This window comes from Triturus cristatus, chromosome 7, assembly GCF_964204655.1.
Source record: "Triturus cristatus chromosome 7, aTriCri1.1, whole genome shotgun sequence".
Taxonomy (NCBI): domain Eukaryota; kingdom Metazoa; phylum Chordata; class Amphibia; order Caudata; family Salamandridae; genus Triturus; species Triturus cristatus.
Window position 1 is genome coordinate 1,607,434,161 of NC_140590.1, and position 17,152 is coordinate 1,607,451,312.

At 46.5% G+C, this 17,152-nt stretch overlaps 1 protein-coding gene across 1 annotated transcript in view; it reads right to left on the minus strand.

The window, feature by feature from the left end:
* Nucleotides 1–17,152, minus strand: part of EFCAB8 (EF-hand calcium binding domain 8) — a 3,172,177-nt gene that overhangs the window by 1,435,675 nt on the left and 1,719,350 nt on the right. Inside the window, exon 17 of the mRNA XM_085615170.1 lies at nucleotides 6,520–6,590. Coding sequence (XP_085471296.1) covers nucleotides 6,520–6,590 — 71 coding nt within the window. The remainder of the gene's footprint in view (nucleotides 1–6,519; nucleotides 6,591–17,152) is intronic.

Genomic DNA, 17,152 nt, shown 5'->3' on the forward strand with positions numbered 1-17,152 from the left:
AACTCAGATGTTGTCAAATAGGGTACTCTCGATCTTAGACGTCCCTATCAACTGTTGAGCCACCACCCCACATTAATAAATGGTTGCACACTACAAACAGTTTGGGCGTGCCGCCATTTGTGGTACGCCATATGGGTTGTTACTTTTGCCTGTTGGCACCTTTTCACGACTGATCCCAACACGAACAGTTAGGCAGGCGCCCCACGATACACACATGGTAGGGCTGCAGTATGCAGAGATGGCTCCTAGAGGTTATCTTCTAAGTGAGAGAAAAACCCCAGCCCTATGTCCGAAATGGCTCCACCCAGTAACACCAGATTCCTCCCCCTAACTGTACATAGCATGCACACAGCGAGAAACCCTACACTGCATACTCAATAAATAAAGCGTCAACAGGCACACTCAATATTCCTCCAGGAAATACACACTACAGCTGGGGCGCTGTAGTGACTTCAAAAACGATGGAGGCTCAGCATACACACCATCACCTACTCTGCATATGCGTGAGGGGCTAGTCTGCATTCAGACTAGAGTACCTTTTCAAGTACTCAACACAGTAATAGACAGAGTGGGGAGATATGTGCTGATTGGGAGCCGGCTCGATGGCTAGCACATTCTCATAGGGAGTATCTATGGTACAAACACCAATCAAGGAGCCTTTTAGACAGCGTCCTCTCTGGAGCGCTGGCACACAAGATTCTAATGCCATGGGTGCTGGACGGAAAGTATAACTGTGTACTCCATCTTCAACTAGACGGATCTCACTCTCGATGGGTCTCTCCCCTTGCCCCCCGACCCCACTCCACCCCACTCAATCGGAGCGCTTCACAGGGTGGGTTAGTCAATGGGCACAAGCGGATGCATGGAAGGACACACCAAAATACCCAACTCTACTCCTTTTACTCTGCACCTCACAACCTATACGTGTGCTTGAACCGCATTTTATGTTCCTTTACCTTGCTAGCCGCAGTCCACTATGCTGACTAGCTTGGTCGTATCATCTCGGACCATGGTGCATATAGTGTAGACTTGCAACGGAACGCTCCACATCCCCCAATGCTAACGTGGACGCTCCCCCGGGAGTGTCTGGAAGATCCAGTCTTCTGTGAACACAGGAGTCCCGAATATGGCGATACTTCACTGACACACGTAACTCAGCTTCTACCAGGACAATCGAATGGGACACCTTTAAGGTGGTCATAAGGTGGTCATAGGGGGCTTGCCTGTGCCTGCAGGAGATTGTGGGAGCAGGCACAACACTAGAAAGAGAGATTGGGGCCACAGAACGCCTCCTACCGCTGCTGGAGAGGGCTACGGACCACAACACCACAAAGGGCCCTGCTCTAAGAGAGGCCAAAACACACTATGTGGCCCTTCTGGAACACCTGCGACCCTTCAATTTTACTGCGTATGCGGCTAAAACACATAGAGATGGCGACAAATTGGTTCGCCTCCTCGCTTGGCTGATCAGACAGGAAACCCGCTCGAGTTTCATTCTGGAAATCACCTCACACTCTGGCACCACTGTCTGTGCGCAAAACAACATCCTCCAGGCATTTCTCAGTTACTACTCAGCCATGTATGAGGCACCACCACCCTCCCCCCAATCAGTAGCCCAGGTTGAAGCCTTCCTGTCTGTCTTCACCCTACCCTGGATTGCAGGGATAACCTGGATGCAGTGATGTCGGCTGCAGATGTCAAACAGGCCATCCGGGACCTCGCAAAAACTGAAAACCCAGGCCTTGGCGGGCTGCCAATAGAGTATTATCGCGCTTTTGCCAACAGTCTAGCACCTCGACTAGCAGAGATGTTCAATGATGCCCTGAAATCTGGAGAACTACCAAAGTCTCTACGGAAGTCCTTCTTGCGCTCCATCTTCAAACCTTAAAGAGACCCCGCCAACCTACCATCTTACCGACCGATTGCAGGGCTTGAAAAATCCACTCACATTGACGGGCAAGATTTATTCAGGATAATCTATTTTTAGGGACCACTCACCCTTTCTGACAGTTGAAAGTCCTCTAAGTTCAGGGAAGACAAACTGACTTTTGGTCTCAGTCTCTGAAGCAGAGCAAATGTGACAAGATAACAAGATTTAAAGGCATCTTTATTACTCACAAAGTGAAAGAGAAATAAAAATGCCATTCAATCTTATTTTGTCACATTTGCTGGCTTTCAGAGACAGAGGTCAAAACTCAGCTTATCTTATTACATTTATTTTTCTTTCTGTCACTTAAGTTAGAGGATTTTGTAAAGCAAACTGTGTAACAATTGAACTGTGCAAACAAAGCATGTTAAATGAAAGGTTGTAAGATGTCAGGCTTTTTTCTAACACAACACTGAAATAGCTAAGTGAACTGTTCAAACATTTCAAATATATTTCACTAGTTATGAAAACCCATTTTTGTAATTCTGTGGGGAAAAAACTTTTTTATAGGATCAAAACAAATTAGAACACTTCACTTGGTGATGTGCAAATTTTAAATATTTTTGCTGAAACCCAATTTCCAAAAATTGTTTATGCGCTATTATCAGTAAAACTACATGTTAGTGGGAAAGTTTTGTGGCCATTTCAATGGGAAATATGCTATCTGTAAATGACGATGCACTACCACATCATGTTTTGGTAATATATTTATGAAAAGTGAGTTTTTAAACATGAACTGGGAATTATTACTGCTCCTGCCCAGATGACAATACTATTAGTGAACTAAGAGGCAAGCCAGGAATCATGTGTACCCTATATATGGGCTCAATCTTTGTTATACATGTATATAATAATAAAGAAAAAGGTGGCTCCATAAGACAAAATATTGGCCTAGGATCACACAATTTGCGACCAGTTCACGGGTCACGTACATTACAGTTAGGTAGAGTAGATTCTATGTCAGGACCAGAGGCGAAGATTAAGCTGTACTGTTTTTTTACTTTCCTTTGCAGCAGTATTCACCTTTAATAACAGAAAAAACTATCTTTCCCATAGATCCTAGGGAAAAGGTCAGCAGAGGGGAACCAGTGAACAGTCCCGGACAACCACAAGGCACGAGGCTTCTAGGAAACATCCGCTTTCCTTTCCTGCTCCTCCAGCAGTTAAGTCGCTAAAATTCTTTCACTTCAATTTTTCTGTTTGCTTATTGTGCTGTATTACCTATGATTTGTGCTAACAGATAGCTATTGTCTGTACGCTTCAGCGCCTTCGCCGTGATGGTCTAAACCACGGGAGCATCCTCATCGCTCCTGTCGCGGTATCGATTACCAGTCTCGGGCACACTGACGTGGTGGCCGCCGCGAGCAGCTAGAGGGTGCAGACAGCACAACCCTTGTCTTGTTGCTCCGCTAGGGACTGCTCTGCTAGGGACGCGCTTTCCCTGTCAGTTTCAAGGTAATCTGTCACACGCGCATCCCTGCAGAACCTCTGCCCATGCTGCCTGGAAGCCGTGACGTCCGTGCAGCCCCAGTCTGTAGTGATTTTGAGGCAGCTTGATGCTCGCTTTTGTGTGGGTCAATAAAATCACTTAGGTCTCTGACCCTGCTTTGCTCTCCGAGCGCAGTGCTTCAACCGAGGCCTAGTGCCTGTCTAGTGGTCACGTGAAGGCTGTCTGGGGCCTGGACCGGGCACAAGGATACCCTCTAGAACTAGGGCGAGTCCGCACTGGGGGTTTGCACCCCTATTCCGCGCTTAGAACAACCAAATTCATTAGACTGTCCCAGTCGCCAACATTTTAAGAGCCTCAGGCTTGCCAAAGTAAGGGGGCAGTGCGCTTTGGTAGTGCGGTATTCCTTTAGGCTAGTAGCAATGTTCAGGGGTATTACCCTCCCTCGCGCAACACCTTTTACACTGTAGGCATGGAAGGGGATTACATTGAGGAGGAGCCCTTGTAGGTCCTATCCCAGACAATGAATTTCGTGAGGCGGTGGATGCCTCCATCCATCGGGCGGTCCTGGCGGCCATGGGCCACTTTGAGCGCCACATCATGGAGATTACTTACGCCTACGCCAAGTCCCCCCCTTTAAGAGGTAACCCCCCTGTCCTCACCCGCGCCCCTAAGCGAAAGCCAGATTACGCCATTGATCTTGGCACTTTCGAATGCCTTAAGAAGGCCTTCTTAGCACGCCCATGCCATGGTCCTATTGCAAACCAGTAGTGGACATGGCTTCTTTGGTCGTTGACAAGCTTTGAAATGAGCATAATCCTTGCCTCCGGTCCTGACATACAATGAAAAATGTCCTAGTAAACATGAAGGAAAGTTTCAATTCTATTAAGGACACGGAGGCGAGTACTATTCCCACCTGGAGTTTCCTGAGGCTGTCCGTCACCTGCCCACCCGAGCTAAGAGGAACAGATGGTTTTGGGTGTTCCAACTCATCGTATGGCATAAATATGTCCTCAAGTTTGGTCTAATGAGATGCTGTAATCTTACATATTTTCTTTGCTGAACTCTGTGTAAGAAACTGTTATATGGTGCTCTGTGTTGCTTGCCCTGTTTTTCTTAGCTAAGTGAGTTCAGCGTATACAAGTTCAGGTTCATCTCTGCTTTCTCTCAGTTCTTGTAGGCTCAGAAACTTCTAAAACAGAATTGGGGAGTTCAGTGATGAGAAGAACATCGCAGTCAAGAAAGACGATGCTACCCAGTAGCCTTGTGCCTTGTGGTTCTCCGGGACTGTTCATTGGTTCACCTCTGTTGATCTTTTCACTAGGGTCTATGGGAAAGATAGTTTTTTCTAGTATTAAAGTTGAATACTGCTGGAAAGGAAAATAAAGAAAGTAGAGCATAATCCTTGCCTCCGTGTCCTTAATTGAATTGAAACTTTCCTTCATGTTCACTAGGACATTTTTCACTATTAAAGTTACTAGACATGCAGGTCTCGTAAAATTTTTATGATTGTGACAGCCCTGGATTGCCATTCTTGGAGCCGATTACAAGATCCTAGGGAAAATCCTCTCCAACAGGTACGCTCAGGTCCTTCCCGAGCTTATTCATCCAGCTCAAAATGGCTTTATCCCAGGATGCAGTACAGCGCAAAACGTTAAGTGCCTCTTTCCTATACGGGATCAAGCACAGAGGCACTTTCCGATTGCAGCCTGTCTCATTTTAGATCTATAGAAGGCATTTGATTTGCTTGCTTGGGACTAACTCTTTCAAGTCCCAGACCGAATGTGAGTGGGCAAGTAACTTCTAGCATATACGAAGATACTATACACAAACCTCACCTCCCAGGTCCGCTTAGGCCGACTCATCTTGCCCCCCTTTTCCTGAGGGACGAGGAACTACACAGGGATGTCCCTTATCCCCCCTGCTATTCGCTATGGCAATGGAACCCCTCGCCACCATACTTTGCATCTTACATGCCTACCTGCAACATTTCATGAGATGATGCATGACGTTACTGCTTTTATTATGTATACTTGTACACCAATGATTGCTTCACATTACAAGGTATTGAAATGCCATTAAGCAGCATGACTCCCCCATCCTTTGGGCCCACATTGCTATACGTACTTGTTTAGATGAACACCCAATAAAAACATTTTTCTTTTTAAATTACATCCCTGCTATCCTCTTGAAGATGGATCCCCTGACAGGCAACATACTCTTGTAAAACAGCAAGACAAACATACAATGAGTTGTATATAAAGCCTCTAAGTACCTTAGCATGGTAACACCAGAAACCTCAGAATCAAAGAAAAGCCCAGGGTAGTGGTATCCGATTTAAGAATACCAGAGTCATTTACAAGGCTGATTATGTACCCCTGATATGTTTGCACTCCTTAAACGCTGCAATCTGTGTCAAGTATCAACTACTAAAAAGTTGTTGGTTGCGACCCTATATGCTGTATTGTTTATGCTATGTTTTCATTATTGCAAAATGAAAAATAAAGTTTTAAAAATAAAAAGAATACCAGAGTTTCCTCATTTCATACCCCAAACGTTTGGAGCGAACTACCATCACAAAGTTTGGCTTGATGGATACCATCACTAGAATCCTACAAGCACTTGCTGAAAGAACACCTCCTTAAGAAATACTTTAGTATACACCATAAGACACTACTAACATCCAAGCCAGACCCTATATTTTATGATGCCTCCATTACCTACCCAGCCAAATGTCAGACATAAAATGCTTTGCACTGCCTCACATCTGACATGGTAACAAAAAAAAAAGTTTTGGTTTTCCCTGCTTGGAATTTGTAATGTTAATTCTATGCCAGGCATTACAAACGGATATGTTTTCTGTGCATTCGTCTATGTATCACTTGTCTATGTTCTGATTTCTTTCAAACTACGTCTTAATCCATAATACTCCTTCTGCTAGAATGTCTTCTTGTAAAGCACTTTGCATCCACCACTGGGTTAATGTATGAACTATATAAATATCACAAAATAAAATACAAATTAAAAAAGTCCTCATAGGGTCTTATACTTGTGCTCCAGTATTAAATAAGTACATTAAAATGTGTTATGTAATTGTCAAAAACAAGGATTAGTCAGTGAACATGATGCTTTGATTCTCACTTACAGATACCACGTTACTCTTTTACTCCAGCCAAATACATAGATCCTGTGATTAATGTACAAAAGACCCGTTATCTGAAGGAGAGAAACAAAATAATAGAAAGACAATTAAAAACTCCCTAGAAAAATCATATATCTTGATTACAGTCAGCTGCCAATATACAGATAAGGTTCAAGAGAATGTGATGCAACACTGTAAGCAGAAGAGTTATGATAATCAAAAAAAGCCACTTAATACTTCAATGTGTTGAAATGATACTTTCCCATAAAACTGGTACTCCAGCATGGATGGCCTTCCTTCACAGATTTCTATACAGCTGTAATTCTACATCACAAGAGGGATGTTTAAAACAAGACCTTCTAAAAATAATATTAAGTGTAAACCTGTCAGAGAAGCAAGATAAGGCATCACTTAAGATGACAGTGGAAAAATGTACTTATTTTGTTGAACACCGGTTGAAATTTGAGGACTCAGGCAATACTAGAAAACATATATGGCCAAATCTCTAACTATTGGAATTTTCATGCATCTACTGGTAAGCCAGAACACCAAACTTATAAGAAGTTTGAGCTTGGAGTTTGTGGAGGCTGAAAATTATTGTTTTCACTATAAAAGCCACTGCTCCTGCACATTTGATCATCACAGTCTTCTAGAGAGGAAGGAGGCTGTTGGTGGTTGTTGATTTTTTTTTTTGGTACCATGCTTTTAGAAGCAAGAGGAAGGATTCGTTCAAGCAGCATTTTAGACTGGTCTAAAACAACTAGATTCATCTTTTTCTAGGGTGAAATATTTTTAAAAGGATCTTTGTTTTAGCACCATTTTACAGACAGCTTAGTTGCTGTGCCTAGATGGGAGTGTTGGCTTTCAAAATAACTTAAAAATATTAATGTTTTTCTGCTTTTGGATTTTTTAATAATAATCACACTTTGAATCTACTACATAGATTTTACTGCTTTTGAGGGAATTTACACTTTATGGCAGGCTCTTAAGAGTGTGACAGAACATCTCTCTGCTTGTGCATTTGGCACCAAGTGCTAAATTAGTCACACCTCACTTGTATAACATCTCATCAATGAATTGGGAATATACACATTTTGTGGAGGAAGGTGAATTTTTTGCAGGTTGGTTAGAGCATAACAAACATTGTTCTAGTGCCATCTTAATGACTTTTGGGGCCATTAGCAAGACATGTTTTGGGGCCTTGTGTTTGGAACAACGTTATGTGTATTGCCCATTATCACCTAATCCTCCTGAGGCCACAGATCCACATGAGGATTCCCCTCCCCAATAAAAGCAATGGTCAACCCCGGGGATGGGGTCCCTGACTCCTTTAGAATGCTCGGAAGGGGCAGTGTACGCCCCATTCCCCCCCCCCAAAAAAAAAACACAGTGAATGTGAAATTAGCAGAGTAGCTACACAGCTCGGGAGTGCCACATAAAGCCCTGCAAGGCCTTTGTAAATATATATATATATATATATATATATATATATATATATATATATATATATATATATATATATATATATATATATATATTATTTGATGCTAGTGGTGCCCTTAGAAGTGTCAGGGGTGGCACTAAGCTTTAAAAGAAATGTTGTAGGAGGCTACAGGGAGTACAGTAGCCCCCAGCAACATTAAAAAAACATTTTAAATCTCCTGGGTCATTGAAGTCATGACTCCAGGAGATATTACCATGTTTCTTAAAGCACTCCAAGCTGGGGCTGTATGCTCTTCAGCTGGAGAGCATGGACTTCTTGTGGTTGGCTGTCTGGTTGCATTTTGTGAACTGAATGTTTTTTAAAAAAGACTCAAAGGCATGGTTATGTTTTTTTTTTTAAATGCTTTATTAAAAATGTTGTCTGACAATCACTTTAATTAAATACTGCAATGGGCACATTTATTAAATATACATTTGATTATAGTTATTGGTGACTTTTTGACAGATATATATATGTTTATGTACTCAACCCTTGATAAAGCCAATAGGCCCGCATTTTATATTTTGGTGTTTTGACCCATTGACAAAATCAGTAGGTCAGCCTTACTAAAAATGACACCCTTTCTATTGTTACATTGCATAGTAAGATGTTCCCTTGCAAGGTTTTGGGTGCAGGGTCTGCACCCAAAGAACAAGTTACTTACCTTCGGTAACGCTTTTTCTGGTGGATACAGTATCTGCCTGTGGATTCCTCAACTTGTGAATATCCCCTGCGCCAGCATTCCACGGAACTTTTCTTTCCCAGCACTCCACGTCGACATGGGCGACGCCATAATGCATCGGCTCCCCTCGCGACTCCGTATGACGTCATAAGAAGCCCACGTCAGCGTGATGACGTCAGTTCCACCCATTTTTTCCGTGCCTTCGAGGCGAACAGGTGGACCAACGACAGACTCAAAGTGTACACAGTATACAATATACCAACACATATGCATAGTATACAAAGGAAAGGAATGCTAAATAAAACAAGCATTTCCTACAAATGTACAAGAAAGTATAAAAACATATCAACAAGAACTATTTCATGGTATACAAAGGTGGACAACGGGGAGGCGGGTGGGTCAGTGAGGAATCCACAGGCAGATACTGTATCCACCAGAAAAAGCGTAAGTAACTTGTTCTTCTGATGGATACATCTGCCAGTGGATTCCTCACCTTGTGAATAGATTCCCACAGCAGTCCCCACTCCCAGAGGAGGGTCTCCACCTTCCTATACCAGAAAGTCTTGCAACACAGAGCGTGCGAAGTGGCCCTCCCTCCTCATCTCAGAGTCCAAGCAATAATGCTTTGCGAATGTATGGAGGGAGGCACAAGTCGCGGCCTTATAAATATCTGCCACAGGAACACCCCGGGCCAAAGCAGATGTAGACGACTTTGCTCTAGTCGAGTGAGCTCTAATGCCCTCAGGCGGAGTCTTACCAGCCAGGGCGTAGCAGATCTTGATAGCAAGGATGATCCATCTCGATAGCGTGCCGCTTGTGCACCGCTCTACCCTTCGAATGACCAACGTAGCCAATGAAGAGTTGATCATCAAGACGAAAGTCTTTAGTCCTGTCCAGATAAAAACTCACAGCCCTCTTCGGGTCCAGCCGATGGAGTCTTTCCTCCTCTTTGGAGGGATGAGGGAGGCGGATAGAAAACAGGGAGAGTAATGGACTGCCCCAAATGAAACGGAGTGACAACTTTTGGCAGGAAAGCAGCCCTGGTCCTGAGAACCATCCTTTCAGCATGCAAGGTTAAAAACGGGGGTTTAGAACTAAGAGCTTGAAGCTCACTCACCCTCCTTGCCGAGGTTATGGCTACAAGAAAGACCACCTTAAAGGACAACAGCCTCAAAGGACAGCTATGTAGAGGCTCAAATGGGGACCCCATCAGAAAGGTTAAAACCAGATTAAGGTCCTACTGAGGCATAACCAGATGGAGTGGGAGGAAACATGTTTGTAAGGCCCTTGATAAACCTCAGAACAACCGGAGATTTAAATAGTGACGGTTGATCTGGAAGGCATCGAAAAGCCGATAAGGCTGAAAGATAGCCCTTGACCATGGCCACAGCACAGCCCTGCTGAGCCAAGGAAAGAGCAAACTGGAGAACATTAGAAAGATGGGCTTTTAAAGGGTCAATGGATCTCTCTCCACACCATTTTACAAACTTAGACCACCTGTAAGAGTAAATGGACTTGGTGGAGTGTCGCCTGGCCGATAAATTAACGTCCACCACATCAGGAGGGAGAGAGAAAGAACTCAGGTTGCCCCGTTCAACCTCCAGGCATGAAGGTGTAAGCTCTGGAGGTGGGGGTGTAGAACCTGCCCCTCCGATTGCGAGAGGAGGTCTGCCCTCAGAGGGAGATGGAGCGGAGGGCACGAGGAGAGGTGGAGAAGATCTGTGTACCACACCCTTCTTGGCCAATCCGGGGCGATCAATATGACTTGGGCCCGGTCTTGGCGAATCTTCCTCAGAACCCGAGGAATCAAGGCTATGGGAGGAAACGCGTAAAGGAGTTGTGAGCCCCAACTCAACTGAAACGCGTCCCCCAACGCCCCCTGCATCGGATACTGGAGACTGCAGAATGACGGGCAGTGCGCGTTCTCGAAAGTGGCAAACAGGTCCACCCGAGGAGTTCCCCACGTCCGAAAGACGTGATTCGAACCACCTCCGGATGAAGCCTCCACTCGTGGTCGGCGGAGAACTGCCGTCTGAGACTGTCCGCACGTACGTTCAACACACCGGCCAGATGATTTGCCATCAGACAAATCTGATGGTCCTGAGCCCAGGACCATAGACGCAGGGCCTCTCTGCATAGACAAAGAGACCCCACTCCTCCCTGTTTGTTGATATACCACATCGCGGTAGTGTTGTCCGTCAGGACTTGAACAGACTGACCGCGAAGGGAAGGGAGGAAGGCCTTGAGCGCCAAACGAATCGCCCGCAATTCCAGAAGGTTGATGTGAAGCAACATTTCCTCTGGAGACCAAAGACCCTTGATCTCCAGATCCCCCAGATGAGCACCCCACCCTAAGGTGGATGCATCCGTTATCACTGTGGCCACCGATGGAGGTAGATGGAAGGGCTTTCCTTGCGACAGATTGCCCTCCACCAAGACAGATCCGCTGCAGCTTCTCTGGAGATCTTGATTGACTCCCTGAGATCCCCGTTGTGCTGATACCACTGCTTGCGGAGGCACCACTGGAGCGCCCTCATGTGCCAGCGTGCATGGTTGACCAACAGAATGCAGGAAGCAAACAGACTGAGCAGTCGAAGGACCTTCAGAACTGGAACAACCGCTCCATTGTGGAATAAAGGGACCATCTCCTGAAAGTCGAGAATCCTTTGAGGAGGAGGGAATGCTCAACACACAGTAGTGTCCAGTACCGCCCCTATGAACAGGTTGCGTTGAGAGGGCACCAGGTGAGATTTGGGCACATTGATCGAAAAACCCAAGTCGAATAACAGCTGAGATGTTACCTGCAGATGACGCTGCACCATCTCTGGGGACTCTGCCTTCAGAAGCCAGACGTCCAGGTAGGGGAAAAACGGAATCCCCGACCTCCTGAGATGAGCAGCCACCACTGCCATCACCTTTGTGAAGACTCGAGGTGCGGTAGTAAGACCAAACGGGAGGACCGCACACTGGTAATGTTGTGACCCAACCGTAAAACGGGGATACTTCCTGTGCGACTTCAGGATTGGAACATGGAAGTACGCGTCCTGCAAGTCGAGCAACACCATCCAGTCTCCTTGCTGCATAGCTTGAAGAACCTGCGCAAGGGTCAGCATCTTGAATTTCTCCTGTTTCAGGTAAAAATTCAAATTTCTGAGGTCCAATATCGGACGCAATCTGCCATCCTTTTTGGGAATCAGGAAATACCGGGAGTAGCATCCCTGACCCCTTTCCTGCTCCGCAATCACCTCTATTGCACCCTTCTGAAGCAAAGCTAGAACCTCTTTCTGCAGGAGAAGCAGATGGTCTTCCGAGCAATAACCTTGGCAAGGAGGGTAAGGGGGAGGAAACTCACGAAAGGGAAGGGCGTACCCAGTCTCTACGAGGTTCAAAACCCAAAAGTCTGTTGTAACAGATTTCCAACCCCGTAGAAAGTAGGACACCCGACCCCCCACAGGTCTTACATGATCCGGGATGGGAGATCTAGGGCTGCTTTCCTGAAGCCTCATTGGGAGCAGAGGAGGAGGAGGAAGAAGAGGGGTTGCGTCCAGAACCTCTCCGACCCCTTTGCCTCCCTCTATAGGATTTATAGAGGGGATTCTGCTGTTGCTGCTGCTGCTGTTGTTGCTGGGGCTGTCGGTAGGAGCGAAAAGACGATCTTCCAAAGCCCCTTAATTTTCTAAAACTAGAACCTCTTACAGGAGCCTGCAGACCCAGAGACTTTGCTGTCAATCTGCTGTCTTTGAACCTTTGCAGAGCAGAGTCTGCCTTCTCACCAAACAGTTTCTGCCCATCAAATGGCAAATCCACTAATGTGGCTTGAACATCCGCGGAGAATCCCGAGGAACGGAGCCATGCCTGCCTTCTTGCAGCTATGGAGGAGCCCATAATCCTCGCTACCGAATCCGCTGTATCCAATCCCGACTGGATCACCTGCCTGGCAGCAGCCTGAGTGTCCGTAACCACTTCCAAGAATGACGCTTTATCGCCGTCAAGCAGTTTAGGGGCCAAAGTCTTCATTGAGTCCATCAATGCATGTATATAACGCCCCAGCAAGCATGTGGCATTAGATGACTTCAGTGCCATACTTCCTGAGGAGAAAGACTTTTTAGCCGCCTGGTCGGCTTTCTTTGACTCTCTATCCGCCAGAGACTGAGGGAAAGCACCCGAAGTGTGTTTTGAACAGGAAGCCTGCACAACTAGGCTCTCAGGAGATGGATGTGTTGACAAAAAATCCGGATCCCCAGGTGCCACCCTGTACCTCCTTGCCACTTGCCTGGAAACAGCCGGAGAAGAAAGAGGTTTCCTCCACACCTCCAAAACCGGCTCCAAGATGGCCTCATTGAAGGGCAACAAAGGTTCCGAAGTAGATGACGGAGAGTGCAACAATTCCGTAAGCAAGTTAGACTTGTACTCCACAGAAGGCAGCTGCAAATCTAACAGATCCGCGGCCTTCTTGATTACCACATGGTAGGGCGCCAATTCCTGTGGAGGAGAACATCTTGCAGAAGTATGCTCCCACTCTGGGGTCGTATCCAAACCACTTGCTTCTTCTATTCCCTCAAATTCATCCGAAGAAGTGTCCACTTCACCTTCCTCCACCTCTGCTCTATACCTCCCTTCCTCCAATACCCTTTGGGCCTCCCTTCTTGATTGAATCCGGGGAGCCGGCGTCGTCGACGTCGTACGCGGCGTCGGTGGAGCCAGAGGTACCGGAGTCGGCGGCGCCATAGGTGAAGTCGGCGGCGCCGGACGCGGCGCCGATGGAGTCGGTCGCGGCGTCAAGGAAGGTTCCGAAGTCTGATGGTCCATCCGAAGTCGTGTCGGATCCCCAGACGGCGCCGGAAACTGCCACGAAGGCGCCATCGGCATAAAGGGCAGAAAGGGGGCCTGAGCATAATGCTGCGGCACCCCTAGAGTATACGCCAAAGGACCCACGGGACCAGTTGGTGCTCCGGATGGGAAGGCCGCCCTATTAAATATACTATACATGGCATTTAGAAATTGAGTCGAATCGGTACCTGGAGCCGGGAATTGTGGATAAGGACCAGAACCTGTATCCCTTTGTGGAGTATTCGGCATCAGCTCCACAGTATCTTCCACCTTCAACAGAAACCTCCGACTCCGCTCGATCCGGAGACGACGCCTTTGACGGAGCCGGTGACTGCGCCGGGGACTGCGCCGATGAACGCGCTGGAGCCCGCTTCGGCGAAGGAGATTCTCTCGGAGACTTCGAAGGAGAAGGAGATGGAGACAAGTCCTTGCTTCGACGTCGACGGGGCGAAGCCTCTTTTCATGATGCTTCCTTGACTTCGATGACCTCGAAGTCGACGATTCTCGCCTCGACTTCTCCTTCTTCCTCCCTCTCTTCTCTTCTCCTCACCGATCTTCTTCATAAAGAGTTTAGCCTTCCTCTCCTTCAGTGCCTTAGGATTCATACTCCTACAGCACCCATACTCCTCCACATCGTGGTCCGAAGAAAGGCACCATAAGCAGTCTTGATGCGGATCAGTCATCGACATTAAACCTCCACATTCCCTACAGGGCTTAAAGCCCGACTTCCTCGTCGAAGACATACCGTATTTTAAACAGTAACACAACGACACTACAAAGTAGCTAGAGAGCACTGGAAAAAAAAAAACGTTGTGCGTCGACGGCGCGGAAAAAAGGGAACTTACGTCATCACGCCGACGTGGGCTTCTTATGGCTCCAGTGACGTCGTACGGAGGCGCGAGCGGAGCGGATGCATTATGACGTCGCCCACGTCGACGTGGAGTGCTGGGAAAGAAAAGCTCCATGGAATGCTGGCGCAGGGGATATTCACAAGGTGAGGAATCCACTGGCAGATGTATCCATCAGAAACCACGCTATGCACTGCGATAGACATCTTACTTTATATTTAACGAAATATCGAGATTCACTGAAAAAGACCAAACGTTAAAGTGATGTTATGGTTAGGAAATGTAATAATATCTTACTTATATTAAAACAAAACCTTAGACATTCACTGACAAAAACTAAGGTTAAATGGACATTATAGTTAAGTGAAAATGTCAGATAAAACATACCATTTTACAAGAACAAAACCACTAAAAGTCACAAGTTACTGTTATCTAAAGTAATAAGATCCTATGCTCTAAAGTATGTATCTTTTGCGCCCTCACCATGTACTGCTAATTACCTCACTTATTACATCACTCATGTCATGTTCTATGACATCATTGATAACATAACTGCAACATCTGAAATTACATTATTGATGACAACATTGGAGGAGGTACAACAAATAAGAAACAGTACAAACCTGGCTCATGGCTCAATAACATGAACCTTGACAGCTTTTAACCCCACCTTTCACAGCTTCTAACCACAACTTTCACTGATAGTGTCCTGGCTGCTCGCATGCGGACAGCCATAGTGCACTTAAGATAAGTAGGGATGCTGGACGTCATTGCATTGTAAATGATTCAACTGGTTTTGAAGATGGTGCATACCAGCAAGTGGAGTTGAAGGAGTTCTGTCATAAGGGTGGGTTCATTTTCTCCGGCCCTGGATTAGACGTGCTGGCCCAAAGCCATGGAGTTTCACTGCCATCCAGATGCAAGAGTATAAGGGTGTCAGTAAGCCATATTTCAGATCAGTTTCTCTTTCTCACTAGTTATCTTGTAAAGCAAATAAAGAAAGGTACTAAGAGGAAACCAGCCAAGTATTTATATTCTTATGGAAATTAAGTTGGGCAACATCTTGCCTGATCTCAATAGGGATAGAAATCTTCAGGTTTTCCTTGAATTCTAAAGTCCTTGCTTTCCGTTTTTGTATCTCATTGAACAAAAGTTTGGATGACAACCCATTATTTCTTTGAATTTTTGCCACCTGGTTTTCCCCATTGCCCCTGTCATTGTTACGAAACCTGTCTCTCTAAGGGTACGTTTTCACCACAAGAAGCAGTATCTTTGAAATTCTGTTCCTGCCCATACTGCTTAATGAACAAGTTACTTACCTTCGGTAACGATGTATCTGTAAGAAACATTAGTTAGTTAGATTCCTCACCTTAGAATATCCCCAGGCGTCAGACTGGATCCGGAAGATTTTTCGTCAGCAATACCCCTTGCTCGTCGCTAGGCGTCGTCTGCGGCTCCGCGTCCGTCGTCGGCGTCGTGCGCTGGAATGACGTCGTCGGAGTACTTAGACGCTGCCCTCGCGCGCTGACGTCGGTTCTTGTACATAGCTTTCCGCGCCAGGAACGCAGAGCCATGCAAAGACCGACACTGGTGCCAAAAAAATAAAATCTAGGGGCCTGAAAAGGATAACCTTAACCCTAGATGGCAGTTCGCAGAACGGGGAGGATGGGTGGGTCGGTGAGGAATCTAACTAACTAATGTTTCTTACAGATACATCGTTACCGAAGGTAAGTAACTTGTTCATCTGAAAGAAACACGTTAGTTAGATTCCTCACCTTAGAATAGATACCCAAGCAATACCATCCCCGGTGGTGGGTCTGCGAACCAAGATCACACCAGAAAGTCCTGGAGGACAGAACGGCCAAGGAAGCCATCCCTCCGGACTTGGCTGTCAAGGCAATAATGTCTGGCAAACGTGTGTAGCGAAGCCCACGTCGCTGCCTGACAGATGTCCTGCAAAGGGACACCCCGTCCCAAAGCAGTAGTAGCCGCTGTGGCCCGAGTAGAATGGGCGTGCAGCCCAACAGGAGGGTCCTTTTTTGACAAGGAGTAACAAACTTTGATGCACAAAACGACCCACCGAGAGATGGTCCGTTTGTGCACAGCTTTCCCCTTCTTAGCACCCACGTATCCAACGAAAAGTTGGTCGTCCACCCGGGACTGCTTTGTGCGGTCCAATTAAAAGGAGAGCGCACGTTTTGGGTCCAGACGGTGGAGCCTCTCTTCCTCTTTGGAAGGATGCGGAGGCGGAAAGAAGGTGGGCAAGGTGACAGACTGCCCAAGATGAAATGGAGTCACCACTTTCGGAAGAAAGGAGGGACGAAGCCGAAGGACAGCCTTGTCCGGATGAACAGAGAGAAAAGGAGGCTTTGAAGATAAAGCCTGAAGCTCACTCACCCGTCTAGCCGAGGTGATGGCTACCAGAAAAGCAGTCTTAAGCGTCAGCAGACGAAGAGGACAATTATGAAGAGGCTCAAAGGGAGCACACATGAGAAATGTGAGAACAAGATTCAAGTCCCACTGAGGCATTACAAAAGGGACAGGAGGGAACGTGTGAGTAATGCCTTTTAGAAAGCGTGTAACTACAGGGGACTTGAAAAGAGAAGGCTGATCAGGAAGCCGCAAGAAGGCAGAGATGGCAGCAAGATAACCTTTCAGGGTGCCCAGGGCAGAGCCCTGCCGGGCCAAAGAAAGAAGAAACAGTAGAACCTCAGAAAGAGGGGCGGAAAGGGGATCCACAGCCTTTGCTGTGCAACATGCCACAAATTTGTTCCACCGGCAGGCGTATACCGT